The sequence below is a fragment of the Oryzias latipes genome, chromosome 10 (genome assembly GCF_002234675.1).
Source record: "Oryzias latipes chromosome 10, ASM223467v1".
Classification (NCBI taxonomy): domain Eukaryota; kingdom Metazoa; phylum Chordata; class Actinopteri; order Beloniformes; family Adrianichthyidae; genus Oryzias; species Oryzias latipes.
The window spans coordinates 17,669,994-17,687,737 of NC_019868.2; the positions used below are offsets into that span (position 1 = coordinate 17,669,994).

General features: G+C 40.6%; 1 protein-coding gene across 1 annotated transcript; it reads left to right on the forward strand.

Moving 5' to 3' along the window:
* The first annotated feature begins 910 nt into the window (after positions 1 to 910).
* Positions 911 to 13,173, forward strand: LOC101167549 (BTB/POZ domain-containing protein KCTD16). The gene is made up of 2 exons (XM_004073344.4): positions 911 to 3,218; positions 12,027 to 13,173. Exons 1-2 carry the CDS (start codon positions 2,399 to 2,401, stop codon positions 12,476 to 12,478), a joined length of 1,272 nt encoding a protein of 423 aa, XP_004073392.1. The 5' UTR covers positions 911 to 2,398; the 3' UTR covers positions 12,479 to 13,173.
* Positions 13,174 to 17,744: the final 4,571 nt, after the last annotated feature.

Consider the following 17,744-nt stretch of genomic DNA (forward strand, 5'->3'; position numbering starts at 1 on the left):
TGCAGCGCCTCACAACCCAAACCCTGAGCCTTTTCGGAGTTATTAAGCAGTACAGTTTTTGAGCCAGATTCTAGCTCAGAAGAGGAAAACAAAGACATACATGGTTCTTTTTGTCTGCAGGTGGATGCATCAGAACGCAGAGGAGCAGGGAGCTTGTGTCCAATTTTAGCCTGTGTCACTACTCCAACCTTTTTCCAACTGCATTCTTTTTGTCTGCACCTGATTCACAAAGATTTGAACAAAGGAGTACTCAGAACTGCAATTTTAAGCTTAAAGTTCTTTATATATATCCACAAGAACATGCTAAAAACACCAAGAGGATTTTCACTAGATTGGGTCTTTAAGTTTATGCAATAATGGAAAAAAGACTAACGGAAATGTTCTGACATACTATGCTGTGTCATTATTTATTTGACAAAGCTAAAATCCATAAACAGTGTTCAGTAAAACAAAGTCCATGTCATAGAATGACCTTTAGAAGGAACAATTTTGAATGATCTATGCAAGTTTTCTTCATCACTTTGTATGGAGTTTGCATGTTGTTCTTCTCCATGTGTGGTTTTTTCACTCCAGCTTCCTCCACAGTCCAAAAACATGCTTCACAGGTAAATTAGTGACTCTAAATGGGTTGACAGGTTGGAAGGAGCATTGCAAAGCCTTGGTTTCTTTATGAGTCGTGTTCCTTGCTAAATTAGAATTGTGTATTGTATTTTTAAATCGTTGATGTACAATAATATTTTATTGTATTTATACACAATGAAATAAGAAATAGGAAAAAATGCTGTTTACTTGAAAAATTACATTTTATTTAATTTTATATTCATACAAAACCTGAGGCTAGTACCCTTGAAAGAAGACGCAACAGAAAAAATCTACAGAATAAAAGCCTGTTAAAATAACTCCACTTATAGACATTTAATGCATTTATTATGTGTTTGACACTCTTATTAACAAAATTAGTGTTTTTTTAGTGATATTGCATTCCATTGTTCTGAATTAATCAAAAATACTGCATTATCTTTTCATTTACAGATGTACTGAACCTTTGGAGCAATAGTGCCATATGCACTACAGTGTGTGACCCACATAAGTGCATTTGCAAAATGATGACAAGCACTGTAAATCCTTTAATTCAGCCTTGAATTTCAAACATCCTACAGGCCCCCCGCCCCCCTACAGAATTTCAGAGTTAGTGTGCATCCATGACTCTGACTTTAAACAGGTCCTGCAGAAAATCTCAAGCATCTCTCAGGAAAACATGCTTTTTTTGAGGGGGTGAATTTTTCTAACAGTTGCTAAAGAGGGAAAGAAGAGTCTAGTTCACATCAAATCGACAACAGAGGGATCCCCTTTCACATCCTGCCCCTGCGCCCTAGACCAGACAAGTGACACCTAGTACATTCACACTGAGACAAGTGCCTCCTTTATTTTTGTTACCATTATCGATTTTCGAGCGCTATACTGGACGGGAAAGGGCGACCATGTAGATCACCGGCTGTGTTGTTGTCGTTTTTGGTCACATCTTGACACCCAGCCCTTCCCCTAGATCCGGGAAGCAGCGTGTCAGCTAAAAGCCTTGAACGTGAAAGCACAAAGACTCTGTAAAGAATCGGGGAATTAAAATCCGCAACGTTGGGATGTTCAGACTGCATTAGCGCCGAATCCTCAACGCCAGCTGTTCACAGCCCGTGGTCAGAGCAGAAAATCACGATAAAGTGAACAGATTGCGCCCGAATCGGACAGTCAGTGGTGTATTTATCCAGATCCAGTGGAAATGGCATTTTCCTTTAAGATGATGTAGGACAAACTTCACGGGCTGATGTCTCTCCCTCCCTCTTTCTCTCTTCATCGCACAGCTTGGAGCGCCGTTATCTCCAACCTGCTGGTTGAGCTGTTTCCACACTCAGCAGTTTGGAGAGATCTGTGCGCGCCGGAGACCCGATTCCGTCCTCCTCACTGTGAATGTTACAGCATCACAGTCAGGAGCTTTCACTGGTTTTCAACTTCTGTTTGGAGTAAGTGGGAACTAAGAGCAAACGCTCTTAAAGGAAAACTATTATTTTTTTCTTTATACATATTTTCTTTTGAAAAGAAGAGAAATGACTGGAGTTCTTTGAAGTCACATTAAGGAGCCAATCGCAGTGGATGTGCGTAACATGATGCTGGTTATGATAATCGATTTCCAAAAGATGAGCTGCGGGGACGGGCGTTTACGCAGCGGATTAAAGGAAATATTATAGACACACCTTGATTGCTCTGCCATGAGACTGTGGATGTGATGACTGCAGCTTGAAATCAAGAGGACCTGAGTGCCAGAGCACCATGCAGCTGCATAAAACGTGAACATCTGGGACTTTTACGCTCGGTGATCGGATTTTCTTTGCGCAAGAACTGAAAAATGGCTTTGAGTGAAAACTGCAAAACGCAACCAGCTAAAGAGCAGGGAACGGTGCAAAACCCTCCAACGGACGTCATTGAGCTGAACGTGGGTGGCCAAGTGTACTACACTCGCCATGCCACTTTGACAAGTATTCCAAATTCCTTACTTGGAAAGCTGTTCTCTAACAAGAAGGGGTCTTTAAACGACTTATCCCGGGACCTCAGGGGACGATATTTCATCGATAGGGATGGTTTCTTGTTTCGTTATGTGTTGGATTACCTCAGAGACAAACAAGTTGTTCTCCCGGACCATTTCCCGGAGAGGGGGAGATTGAAACGGGAGGCAGAGCACTTCCAGCTGCCGGAATTGGTCAAACTCTTGTCGGCGGATGAGTCCAAACTCTTTCCGGATGACTTGTACTGCAGCGATTTAGAAGATGCGTCTCAGTGCAGCGAGAGGTTTTACTCCTCCTTTTCCTTTGACAGGAGGTACGGCTACATCACGGTAACTTTCATTGGAGCTTGCGCCGCAAGAAGCAGAGAAGGTCACACTGAAACCAAGAACAAGAAGTTGCCGAGAATCTTCATAAGCAGCAGGATTGGTTTGGCCAAAGAGGTGTTTGGAGACGCCCTGAACGAGAACAAGGACGCAGACAGACCATCGGACCGGTACACCTGCAGGTTTTATCTGAAATTCAAACACCTGGAGAGAGCTTTTGACATGCTGTCAGAGTGCGGCTTTCACATTGTGGCCTGCAATACGTCCCTGACTTCATCCAGCATGGGTCATTACACGGATGACAGGGCTTGGTCCAATCACTCACAGTACATCTTTTACCGTAAGTGGATCTTTTCTCCCACTTTTTGGGGTCGTTTTTAACCCACCAGAAGGAGCAATGATTCACATAAACACACAACTGCCAAAATAAACAGAGAGGGGGAAGAATATGAAAAAGATAAAAAAAATCATTTTCCAGCATCATCCTTTCGCATTCCTTTCAGCGTTTGACTTCAAACTTATGTTTAGGCTCCAATAAAGAGTTGCCTCAGGCCCCAGGAGAGTTGAGTCACATCAGAGCATCATGCAAAAATACATCTGAATGCTTAGATTCTGCCTGCTGAGGGGTTATGAATAATACACCACCAGTGAGTAGCAAAAATAAAAAGCAAAAATCATGTGCAATTAGTCAAAACTGGAGGCACATTCATCTGCAAACAATTTGCAGCAAATATGTAAGTTGATCTTCTGCATTTAGGACTAATGGATCACGTGTTATTTAAAAAAAAAAAAGTAAAAGTGAGAAGCTATGTTTGTGGTTGAACTTTCAATTGAATTTTTATCTGTTTTTCAAAAGGAGGATAAATATTACCAAAAAAGATCGAAAGTAGCATCTAAAACCGTCTTGTCTGGCTGGATTTTCCTCGGTCATTCCGTGTTCTTTAGCACAGCAGATGGTGGGGGTTCTCCCCCCCTTTCCCATTCCCAGACACCGCCCAGCACAGCTATGGGACAGAAAGATGAGGGGCAAAAGTGTGGCAACGAGAGATGTAAGGAACTGCAGAAGTGCGAAGAGAAGATAGAGGGGGGGGGGGCTTAAGGATGCAAGCTTAAATGAAGTGTAGGCAAGGAGATGGAAGAGACAGGCACTGGAAACGAGGATTCAGGGAGTAAAAGTTGCATGAGACCTGGCCACGAAGAGAGAACCGAGGCAGAAAGGAGCCTGAGGGAGTTGGAAACAAAAATAGATTTAAGTAAGGATCAGACAGGAAAGTTCTCAGAGGAGGCAGGGTTGTTTGGAGTTAATAAGAGATGGGAGCATTATGGATTTCATAAGAAGACAAAGCAGAGGTGAGAACGAAAGTAAACGATCATGTATCACAAACATAAAGAGATGTGGGTTTTGTCAGGATGATGGATAGATGCATCAAAAGAAGACAAGCTTGAGAGCTCTGCTTCATGACAGCACAGCTGCTCAAATTCAGTTTCAAACCCACACTGTAACCTCATTCTGAATATGGGACACTGCTGGCCTTAAGCAGGTAATCTTGAGCAAAGAATGTTAGTGAATAAATCCAAATGTTAGTTTGTTTAGCTTCCTTGCTTTCTTTGTTTCAGTGCAGCATTTTACATCTATTTTTAGATATAAGGCATTATTTGTTATGTGAGGAGTTTGTATTCTTCTTCTTTGAAAAACACCTTTTGTTTTCCAGCCCTGAAAACATCGAGGTGGTTTTTCTTGAAGCAACCAAAGAAATAACTTTATATTGAAAGAAAAATAAAACCTCAAAAATGCTGATCACTCTCATATATTGTAATTAGAAGTTTGCACATTTACAAACAATTAATATTCATCCAAAAATATTTTGTTAAAATACTGACCTCAAAAAACAAAAAAAAAGTGCCAACAGGTGATCAGGGCAAAAAATAGAGAATCTCATAATTTCGCATCTCGCATTTTGGGCGTGTCACTCAAAATAAGTTGGTGCTTAAAAGCTAAACTGTGAAAAAAAAATCACTGGAACTTGTAGTATGACTCTGAAGACCTTACCTAAACGATTCACTTAAGTTTCCAGACATTTTTGAAGACCTCCAACTCTCCTCTTACATTTTATAAAGTGCTAACTTCTGGAAAGATGTTTATCTGACGTCAGTCAATGGACTGACCCATGCACAGAGAGTACAAAGAGAAAACTCACAAAGATCAGATCAGATCTAAGGAGATGGGTTCAAACACTCACACAAGGAAAAGAAAAAAAGTTGAAACTTTGGGTAGAAAATGAAGTAAAGCAGGCTAAAGCAAGTCTTTATTGTGAGACAAAAAAAAGTCTGTATTTAAGAATTAGAAAAAGCGTTCAGCCCCGAGAATGTTTCACTTACTTCCAAGCATGGCTCTGGTGGCTTTGAAACAATACTGCACTAACTAGCAAATGTATCAATTCAGTTCACATCAAAGTTTGGGATGGAATAAATTAATGCAGCAAACATGAAATCAAATTAAAAGTTGCAAGTGGTGTTGTATGACCTGTGGGAACTACCCGCCCTCACCCTTGTCGCGCCCCTTTTGACCCGCCCTCACTGGCTGAGCAGGTGCTACACGACCCTCATTCTCCCATTCTGACCCGCCACACTTGTTAGAGCTGCACAATTCATGGGGAAAAAAAACCCTACCTTTTTTCAAAATGGGAGCTTTTCTTATGGTATTATCTCCATAGCAACCATTTTAGTTTTTGGTCGCAGGGGTGTGAGGAACACTTTTATGTCCTTTTTAGAAGAATTGGTAAAAGTAAGTTTTTGGATTTCCTTGGCAACAGAGCTTTTATGTTAACCACGCACACATTCCAAATGTGTTCATATCGTATGATATATAATTTTGTTAAGCTCGAGCCAGGGATTCATGCATAAAATTCTTATAGTATTTTGGGAAAAGATGTGAGACCAATAGTGGTACACCACTTTTGCGAGCTCACCACAATAATGCCATTAAAATTCTACAACTTCTAATTCCAATGTTTTTCCCCAAGTATCTTTGCAATGATGCTCTGAGTCAGGCGACTGTACATCCCTAGGAGGAGCTTACATTTAATGAAGGTACTAAAGGTGATTAATAGAAAAATAAGATGGCTTTCTCTGCCTGAGGTTAAAGGTCAAAGAAACAATATTGTGTGAAAATTTGAAATGGCCAAATTCTACACTTTGACACAACATCACCGACACGCCATAGGTCCGAAGGCCACCTCATAATTATTTCGAAACTTTCTTTGCATATTCCTGACACATGTTTTGGTTCCGTTGCTTGAATTTGAAAAAATTTTAAAGAGATTTTTGCCCCTTTCTATTGTGTGTGTGAGTGTGTGTGTGTGTGTGTGGGGGGGGGGGGTATGGAGGCATTAAATATGGAAAAAATGTATTTTCAGTGGTGTTTTTGAGGATGTGTGTGGTGAAATTTGTGAAAATGATACGCTTTTTTCAGTGCAAGACTATGTGGGCTATTATATTGTACTGACCTCAATACTATTAAAAATATGTGAATGTCAAAGTTGGAAAACAGAGCAGCAAAATGGTGTAAATAAATTCCACAAAAACTACCAGAGAAAATGATCGAAGCTTGTATCACCAAGTATATCTGCCCAGGTTTCTACATTCTCAGTAAAATCCAGCCAAACAGCAGATGCACCCAAAATAAATGTCACTCTCTGAACCAGTTCTTTAATCATTTCTCTTTGAATGATTCGACCTCGTGCCATCGCAGAAGAAGAACAGCTCAAAGCTCTGTTTGACATTCATGTCTAGTTGGTCTCCATGTAAACTTCAGACCAGAACTGTACTTCAACATTAGTATTGAAGGTTAAAGCAAAATCTATTTTTGGAACGGTGGGAATCTGGTAACTTCCATGTAGGAACTGTAAATAATCCTGGGTTTAGAAGCACAGTGTCTCTAAGTCTGATGTGTTACATTTGGTCTCAGGTGAAATTTTTCCATCTCTCTGTCAGAACCAGAGTACAAAGGAAGTCTTGACTGTTATGAATACAGTCTGGTCCCTCAAATGTTTATTTTTTCTTTTTAGTCAGGAAAAAAATAAGGAAACTGTGCGAGCATCTCTCCCACCTTGACATCAGTTGGGCACATTCAAGAAAGCAGACTTGTCAAGTAAAAATAGTTGATGCGGTGCCTTCTGGTTGTGGCAGCTAATACATTTCTACAGCCTTCATTTTGGCTGTGAATGAGAGGATGCCTGGTCATATTAGTTTCTGAACAATGGCTGCAAAATGGCAGGCAGAGACGGGGAAAGTAATCAATTGCTTGGGTGTAATGGAGTTGGAAATTGGACCGTTGCTGAGCTCCCACAGAGTCCGCTTGAAGTCTGGATTGGCATCGCCAACAAAAGATGAATTGTGTTCCCATGAATAACTCATTTTTATCTTTTAGAGCACCTGGACAGAAAAATGGTTTAAAGGGAGGCGCAAGGTACCTGATGAGCTTTTGGCATCTTTTCTTTTCTCCACACTGTTATCAAAAGCAAAATATCTGCTTTACAGTCTTGTCAATTCTTGTCAAGATTTGCTTTACTAAAAATCAGCAATAAATAATTAAGTAAATAAAAATAAAAGGCTCTTTTTGTAAAGCGTACAGTTGAATTTAGATTTTAATGTCGAAAGCCCCGTTACCATAGAAGTAGACACTCATTGGCCACTTTATTAGGCACACCTGTCTAACTGCTCATTTATGCAAATTTCTAATCAGAACGAGCCAGGACATAAAGCTGGAATCATCTCAGACTGTGTTCTTAAACATGACAATGAGTTCACTGGACCCAACCCATAGAACACCTTTGGAACAGGAGATTGGCATCATGGACGTGCAGCCGACAAATCTGCTGCAACTACGTGATGCTGTCATGTCAATATGGACCAAACTCTCTGAGAGATGTTTCCAGTACCTTGAAGGATTGAGGCAGTTCTGAAGGTAAACAGAGGTCCAACCCAGTACTAACCAGGTGTACCTAAAAAAGTGGCCAGTGATTGTAAATTTACATAAAAAATGTCAATATGGCCTACAAGATTGCTGTAACAGAGCAAACTGTGGACAAATTAATAGAAACACAATTCAACATAAAAAATGTCTTTCCAAGCATATTCTTTGTGTGTTCTATGATTTTTCTTAAATATAAAAGTCATCTGTGTAGTTTGGAGATGTTTTTTTGAACAAGAACAGTGTTTTGATGGTGATGATGATAAACATATACATATCTACACGACATTTGGGAAATGGAGCTGTTTTGACACTAAAAACACTCACAGCTGTTATTTTTCCCCTCCCTGTTTCCTCTGTCCATCACTCCTGCACTGTCAACCTTTACAAGACAAAGTAGGAAAGCTCTCCCTCTGAAATCTGACACTCTATAGAGAGACATTCTGCTGAATGAGAGCCGGCTGAGTGTTTCCTGCAGACGGGGGGGGGGGTGGTGGCATCTCTACACTGAGATGCAAAAAGTGACCTTTGCAAATAGTATCTTTTTCATGCTACATCAAACTGAGCTGACCTATTAAAGTAAAGAATTTACAGAGCCATCAACACAGGCGCGCCTTCTCTGGTTAATGGCAGAGAAAAAGATTCAAGAAGTGCCTCATGCCTCCTCCGGTCTCTTGAGGCGTCGTTTAGAAGATGACAACAGCTATTCAAACACTCCAGACAGCTTCTGTCATCGCCCGGGCTTCATCCAGCTTAATCAGGTTTTTGCGCAGAGGAAAGGCGTGGCTCCGGGTCAGCGGACAGGCTGATATAAACATCTCAATCCGCCTGCACTGCTCGTCCATCTCTCTGTCAGGGTGACACTCAGCGGACGACCATACTGTGAATCTGGAGGGGACATCACCCGCTTGTCATCAACAATCAGCCAGTGGAGCTGCCGCTCCCTTCATGAAGTGCAACTGATGTGTTTGTGGAAAACAACAAGCTCAAAAATCTTGAATTGGGTCGTCATCTGCTTGTTAAGGCTTCATGTATTAGCTTTTTCGCATCAATGATGCTGGTAATAGTTGTTATTGAAGTACTTTGTGGAGTTGACTACTCATAAAAAAAGTATTCTCTATTTTACACGGAAAGATAAATGTGCAGACATCGATTTGTTCAGATAGCCGATGGGATCATTTTGTAGCATATAAAACTTGATTTATTGGATTAAACTTTGTTCGAACAGCTGCAGCCTTTTGCAAGATAAACTCATTTTTCTGCCACAAGGACATATTGGCCTAAATTTGTCGGATAACAAGCATGTAAACTATGCTGCTCCTAAGGCAGAGGACCAAAAAATATTTGTGAAACTGGATTGAATTCAAATGTACATGTACATAAAAGACATGAATGGTGGCTTTCACTATCTATCAGCACATTTTTTTTCTCCTGCTGTGCTTGGCTAATAGCAAGAGTTGCATCACAAAATGTTACCTTTCCAAAACAGAAAGCAATATGAGGACATCAGAATACTTAAAATGGTTAGGTTCCATTTGAGTAAACAGCTAAAAAAGGCACAGACATCTAGTCCAAGTGAAATCTGAGAGGTAAAATCTTTCTTTTTATTTGCTGCATCTTAAAGTGGTTGTGCAAAGCCCTTCTCAGACTAGAGAAATGAATTGCAGCACCTTAAAAGCAGCCCATTCCTTTGATTAGTCAGTTTGAAAGAAGAAAAATAGATTTTCTTTTGCCTAAAAAAACAAATTAGATTTTGCATTTCAAGTTCTTTGACAGCTCCTTTTTGGGTCCACCAGTGTGTCCTACTTTCCCTTCTTATTTAAAGCCTACAAAGATCTACAAGCAGCACCTTTAATCATCATATAATTGATCTCTCTGGGGCGCGTGCAAACACCCTGCTGCTGGAGGTGAAGAGGAGTTGGAGGACACCCTGTGAGGCATGTAGGCATGCCTCTGTGCTCCAGTCCACACGCAACTCAATCCATCTCCACGTAATTTGTGAGAAGTGCTGGCGGAGCCTCAGTCTGCTCGCAGGACCGGCCCTAGTCCTTTAAATGGAATATGATCTCTTTAAAAGGCAGCGTCCAGCTGAGTAAAACACATTGCAATCAATACGTTTTTCTTGAAAAAAAAAGTAGTGATAGGATCAAGCACTTGTTTAAATGTACCAATGAATGGATATGTTTTCTCTGCAAAGCTCTTTAGCTGCTCAAAACATTTGATTCAAAACACTCAAAGTTCTTCAAAAGACATGTCTTCCTTACTTAAAAAAAAAAGTCTTAAGCCTTTTTTATGTTGTTTGCTTGTCAATTATTATTTAATAATATTTTTGTGCACATGTCTGGAGAATGAAGCAGCTTTTGTAATTCTTTTCCCATAAGCACTATAAACTTCTGAGGCTCGTTGTCCTTGTTCAGTAGAATTGTCATTAAATAATTATATTATGATTGAGGGAACTTAAAGGAATTGAAATACTCTTGACAGTCTTCTCCAGATTTGTAGACATAAATTATTCACATTTTAGAGCACTAGACAGCTGCCTAGAGGAGCGCAAAGCTGCTGCTTCTGGTTGAGACTAACTACATTTGTTTGTGAATAAAAGTGCCATATTTTCCGAGTTTGGCATCAACAAGTTCACCAAAAAGCTGTCAGACTTAAACAAAAATAACATAAGGGAACGATTCCAAATTGGAAATGATCCTTTAGTGTTGTTAACTTGCAAAGATAAAGTGTTTTCATGTTCCACAGATATTCACTGTCGTACAGACTTGATAAAAAAAAATCTTGTACACCATTTGTTTCACTAAAATTAGGCATTTTTGCAAAAACATCTCCAATAACTCATGCTGCTATATTTGGTTCTCATCTGGTTTTTTTTTCCTAAATGGGTTTCCCCTCCGGACTGCAGCCTTCATCCATTTAGAAACAATGCACAGCTCCCTCGTCTTTTTGATCCTCCTCACTAAAGCACCCGGATCCATTTGCCTGGCGCTGCTCGTCTGCGGGATTCAACGAGATACATTTTCTGTGTGGGTGTGTAAGGGGGGTGTATATGAATAGGCGTGCTGATTGGCCTCTTTACTCATGGATTAGCCATTAAAAAGCTGTTAGCCACTCTCTCCCTATCAACTCCATTCAATCATTGCACCAGAGATAAGGTCATTATTGCAGCCTGCAGAGAGAGGTTAAAATCCTCCTTGAACTCTGTGCAGTTGAAATTGGTGAATGTGCTGTTGGGATGCAATGGACAAATCATTGCTCCCCCTGAGATATTCCTGCAACAGAGTCTCTCTCATCACATTAGAGAAATCCATTAGAGGGGTTTTAGAGTTCATGTGTTTCTCTGTTATCGCTGTTTACATATGGCGGGCGCAGCCGTTTTTAACCCTTTTTTCCTTGTAAAAACATCCACTCGAGATCACAGATCACAATTATTTTTAGAAATGAGAGACAGCTACCGTGTCTGTTCTGCCGAACGCCACACAAGCCAGCAGGCTGTACTGTACAGTACTCCTTGTTCATAATTAGCTGTGTAGGAGGAAGTGAGATGAGAGAAGAAAAAAAAGGTACAAGGGAAAAGAGGAAGACTGGTAAAGCAATCTCCAAAACATCACACCCTCATGGGTCTGCAGGTACGCGCTCCCCCAACTTTTCTCATCAGTTAGGATCCTTTATTCTTTTATCATTTTATGTGCTTTTTCTACTTCAAGGCATCTTTACCGAGTGCCTGGTGAGACTGGTCTGAAGCACAAAACTAACACAGCACTGTCTTGGCAGTCAGGTTACAGTTCTAATTAGGAACTGTGACAGCAAAGAAGATTGCTTTGGGTCAGAGACAAGCTTTGCCTTGGGAAATAGGAAAGGTCTTTTAGCATGCCGTGCCGAGCCGCACTGAGCTGCACTGAGCCGCACTGAGCTCTGGGGTTCTCCTTATCAGAGGAAGCAATATGCACAGCCCAGCAGCTTTTTTGGATTAGCTTTTAAATGCCACTGTCTTCACATGCTTCTGCAGCCGAGCCTCCTAAATGCCTACACATGCACTCATCTGATATCTGTGTATTTGCTTGATCACTGTTTCCTCTGATGTGACTATGAAGATAGATGAAAAATAACCGGTGCTGGAAAATGCATCAAAACAAGTAAATAAATAAGTGTTTGTTGCTTTTTGTTGTGTAGGTGGGCCCTCTCGGTGGTCCTCGTCTCACTGTGACTGCTGCTGCAAGAGCCACAAAAGCGAGCGTGAAGGGGAGAGCGGCACCTCTTTGAACGACCTTTCCACCTCCTGCTCTGAGACCCAGTCCGAAGCCAGTTCCCCTCAAGGGACTGTGATTCGCGGCCCCGTCAGCCGGCAGTCCAACATCCAGACACTGGACCGCTCCCTCCCCAAGGGTCCGGTCCACATGCTGCAGCAGGCAGACATGCGCCGCAAGACAGAGATGCTCCGGGTCAGAACCTTTGGTGTTCGGGAACGAGAGGCTGCAAAGAGGAAAGCGAACAAGGAGAAGATGACTCCTGAACAGGAGCTAGAGAAATGCATCCAGGACTTCCGCCGCATTAGAATTCCTGATCACTTCCCGGAAAGGAAGTACATGTGGCAATCAGAGCTCCTAAGAAAATACCGTCTCTAAAGAAAAAAACGGTACAGGTCTATCATCCAGCCCTCAACAAATAGTATTTATTATATAAGCAATACACTGCAATCCCTAGACACATACTGTAACGTGAAAAAAAACCCCATCCAAACGCAAAGCAGTGTGAACCATGGATTCTTAAACTTTGCACATTTGTTGTGTATATTCTGCACAGGTATAAATCAAACAGACATTAAACCCACCTCTCTGCATGCAGAGAGAGCTAAGAGGCAGCCATAATACAGGTTAGAGCATCACTAACAACAAAGCAACCTCAGGGGAAACATCATTTCAGCTCACATACTCCTCACCCACTGTATGTGCAATCGCCCACAGTTGTTTTTAGGAACGGATGCACCCAGATGGTGTGGTGAGTTAGCAAAGGAGTCCCAATGAATTTCACTGATAGCACACATATGTTACTACGCTCCAGTAATGGCACTGCATGTCATTTCACCCTTAGCATAATAATGCAATATCAAACAAAGTTTAATTTCACTTCTCTGTCTGATGGAGGGATTGAGGGAAGCACTGCCTTGATCTGTTTGCCACATTTGAACATTTGTCTGAACTTGTCAGTATGTATAGGTTAGATAATTTTGTGTAGGTAGAATTATGAAATACCATTGAATATTGAAATAATCTTTGGTTGTGAATGTTCAGAGAAAGTAAATAAATGGGTAAGAGTTGTATTTGGTGATGTGGGCCTTCTTGTGACCTTCAGAAATATCCTCGCTGCAGGTACGAGCGTCTGACATCTTTCCAGGTCTTGGTCACTCTTTTCAACCTTCAAATTGGGTTCAGGTTCTGGACTGAGAAGACTTTTCCTGGGGTTCAAACTACCGACTACAAAAACCCAAAAAGAACAAAAAATTACTCTTAAATTAAAACTAGCTCTTAGCAATAATCTTGACCTGAGCAAAACGTACCCCTCACAACTGCCCCTTACGGGTGGATATTGGCTGTCTTTGAGTGAAAAACTGGCAAAATGTATGGACCATGCAGGTGGCCTGAGGAAATTTGAAGCTTGTAGAGGATGATGAGGGTGAGGCAAAAATTTTCATGCAGATTTTTGTATACGGGCATGCTGTGGGTGTCAGCTTGTACTGAATATCATAGCAGTAGGTTTAAAGGTTGTCATCAGATGACAACCCTTAAACCTACTACTATGATGGAATCTACCTGGATGAATGAGAGTCTTCATAGACAAACTTATAGTGAATACTTAAACAACACATAAGGGAGAACGCAGGCACGTCCTAAAGATTATTTTCTCTTCTTTTTCTTGCGCATGGCAATCACAGCATAAGTGGTTTGGGCATCTTATGGATTGCATGCACACTCTGTGTCATTAAGGAACCAGTGAGAACACCTCACTAACGACTGGAGTGCTGCATAAAGGCCGCCGTACGACAGCATCTTCCGTCATCAGTGCATGTTTCTTCTATTGTAACTTCAATTAACCTTACAAATATTTCATGACACCTATACCACACATGACAACCATATGCTCAATTTTTATAACTTCTCTTATGGTGGCCGCACAAGCCTAAAAGGAAGTGCAAGGTACACCTGCACTCCCCTTAAGATTCAGCCCCGCCTGTCTATGGCAGCTGTGTCCACTGTATGTCTGTGGAAGTAACCAAAACACTGTAAGGGTCAACCCCAGTATAGGTACATGTGACTAAGGCATTAAAAAATTACAAATTCAACCATACATAAACAGTCCAAAAAGTTACAAATGTGTATTTTTAACCGTTTTCTAGTCAATATTTTTGCCTAAACCCAACCACAAAATAACCAAGAAGGGATGTATATGATCTGTTGTGTATTTTTAAACTAATTTGACCTCATTTAGGGAAAAAAAAGTTTAAAATCAGTGAGCTTGTAGTTGAAATCATGTTTCTTGTGCTGCAAAATTTGTCATTGGATGCTAATGTTAAATTCAGTCTAACTTAATGTATAGCAAACCTAAAATTAAGTGATCAAGTGGTGAAGTGTTTGTCAAGAAACTAAAAGAAAGGGCTTCAGAGCTAGTTTTCACTTTGGCTTGTTTTAAAACAGACCTCAGTCTTGTGATTTTGATCAGTCTAACCTGATCAATGAAGGAAAAATAATAGAAAAGTAAATCCCAAAAGAGCTTTGGAGCAGAGGGTTTGATGTCCAGTGGCTGTCTGCTTCCTACTCTCAAAGGCCCTTCAGAAGACCTTGTCGTATTCATGAGCAAATACTCCAGAATGGCTTTAGAGTGTCAGATATCAAACACAAAATGTCAAGCAGTCCTCATAGCTTACTGTCACATAATTTTCTGCCGATGACAATTTAAAATGGCCAGCAAGAAGCTGGTGCAAAAATAGGATAAATGGGTTCTCAGGTTTGATACATAATTTTATTTAAAAAAAAGAAAGAAAGAGTTTTTTCAAATGTTGACTATGATTTTTTTTATACAAGTTGAGCTTGTAATCTAATTTTCTGCAAAAAATGTTGCTGTTTTGTGAGATATTTGCCTCCCAGTGGCGTTAAATTGCACTGCTTCATCAAATCTATGTCAGAGAACATGCATGCATTTGAATTTTCTGTTGACTGACAAGCAGCATCAGACTGCTACTTTGGTAGAGAGAGCATGAGCGTTTCAAAGCTGGGAGCAGATCAATATGACCGCAGCAGCTCCAATGGAGGAGGTGGGGTCAAAAGGCTTGCCACAGAGGGATAACAAGGATGTGGGACAAACATTGTTGGACGTCTCTTCCATTCAGCTTTGACCCTGCTGGTTCTGGGACTTGAATCAGTAACCCATCACACGAAGATGTACATCACTAAGTTCTGTTTTTTTTAATTGTAAAAACTTCAAACATCTCAGAGAATTTTACAAAAAGAGACTCTGACAAACGTTTCAAATTTGGAAAGCAACCACAAAACAAAACAAACAATAAAAGGTTTCAAGTTCAACTGGGACAAACCGTTCAATGAGGAAGATGTAAAATAAGCTGGGTTCTATCTCTTCTATATTAATTTAGTTGAAGTCGTGTTGGGATCAGGTTTCGCAGAGCATCAACCCATCTTTTCATGTTAGGATAACACACAACCAGGGGGAAGAACAAGGAGGTTTTTCCAGCTTTAGAAAGTCAATTCCTTCAAGAAAAACATGCATGTGGGTAAGAAGAAAAACCGTGCCCCCTTCTTGCTCCTACCACTCCCTCTCCCCACCATTCACCTCGTGACTTGAAAAGCGTTCTATCACGTTATAATGATGTATCTCTCAACTCATCAGTCAGGGACACCTGCTACCCCTGTAAGACATTTTCTTTTGCCATCTTTGGCCTGACAGCATTTCCAGCCTTCAATCTCTCACATTTTCTACATGTTTCTGCGGATTTATTTTCACATTTGAAAAGGTCCCTGCAGAGGCGGCCAGATAGATCTCAGTCAAACAGAAATCTTGATATTGCAGAATAATACCCTGGTTGTCACTCTTTCTCTTATGAAATCAGGAACCTTTAATGCAGTTTTTCCCCCCACATAGCGGTTCAGGTCTTTCTACCTGATTCTTTATTACAGCATTACACTTCATTACAGGGTTATACTTTAGATTATGATTTAAATCCTTCCAAATGTCTGAAATATTTAATATTATGTGTACATTAACTGCACCTTAATCCATCACTAAAAAGTCCACCTTTAGGAAAATGTTTTGAACTGTTCTTTTGTTATTTTCTGTGCTTCTGAAGTTTGACATGTTCCAATAAGGCATCCCAAATAATTTGTTGACTTTAAAGACCCACTCCAAGGAAAACACTGTGTTTAGTGTTATAGCATGTTTTTGTTGCATTCTTTTATGATGGAGGACATATAATAAGACAATTAAGCTTAAAACTGCATTCATGAGTATGTCTTTGTCCAAATCACTGCGAATCAAGAGCAGACAAAAAAAAGCCATTGCAAAAAGCTTGTAGCTGTGATGTAGAAGCTACTATGGCACGCCACAAGCTCCCTGCTCCGCTCCATTCTGATGCATCCGCTTGTAGACGACTAGATCCATGTACGTCTTTGTTTTCCTCGTCTGAACTGGAATCTGGCTGTACAGATGTATAACTACAATATTGCTTGCCATTTGTGTTGCACTGATAATTTTATGTTGAGCTTGTACAGGGCTGTAGGCTAGTGGGAAAGGATGTAAACAGACAGATTATGGTAAATGGGACGAGCTTACTCTGCAGGAACAGTTCTGCCCACAACTCAGAGGCAAACTTCTAATGAACTCCTGCCGTTCTGCAGAAACTATGTTGTGGAAAACGATTTTTTATTTGACTTAAAAAGGCATAAACATAATTGAAAGACCACTAGGAATGCTTTCAAAATAGATCAAAAGATGATCAGGGTGGGACTTTAAGAAATCAAAGAGACGTGTGCTTGTAAGCATGTGTTCTTCCTTTTGTGAGGACTTCAAGGCGATGGGAAAGCAGCCATAATGCTGGCCCTATTTTTAGCCAACAGATATCTGCATGTTCCCACACAGCACTCCTAAGAAGCTGGGGTCAGCCTTTGTATCACTGCAACCCCAAAAGCAGCTCATGTGATGATAAATGAGGACCTGCCTCTCTCTTGGGGCAGTGAGTGTCCTCCAGCACAAGTTCCAAGGAAACAGCTGTGTCAGGACTTGGTGAGTTTTCTCCATACATAAAAATGCATCCAACAATAACTGGATTACCAGTGTCAAAGAATCAGTAGACAGCTGATATCTTTAGCATCAGAGGGATGCATGCAAAGCCAAACTAATAGTGAAAAAAATAATAATTTCACTTTTAAGGATTATCCATTTAGAAATGAAAAAGTGCATCAGATTTTAATTAGTTGAACTAAAAATAAAACAGCAAATACCCAGAAGAAATGTGTAACATACTGTATCTTCCAAGGACAAGTCAGGCACTTTATCCACAACATCATCTTTTTTTCCTCCTTTCAGCCACAATCTAACAAGATCACAGCATGACGCCTCTCACTTTGACATCCAATCCCTCTTTTTTTCATCTTTAAAAACCTGATCTGCCTCGGACGACATTTTAACGCACTCTAAATTCTAATACCACAGCAGAAAATCAATGACTTTGGTTTTTACAGGGGGAAGTGCAGTCAGGCTTTACCACTGAGATTTCCTTTCAGGATCTCAGACACTCCAGAGCTTTCATAGACACTCCAGAACTGACATTTTCTTCAAGAATGACTGGTAACATTAAATCTTCAATCATGGGACATTGTTGCCACA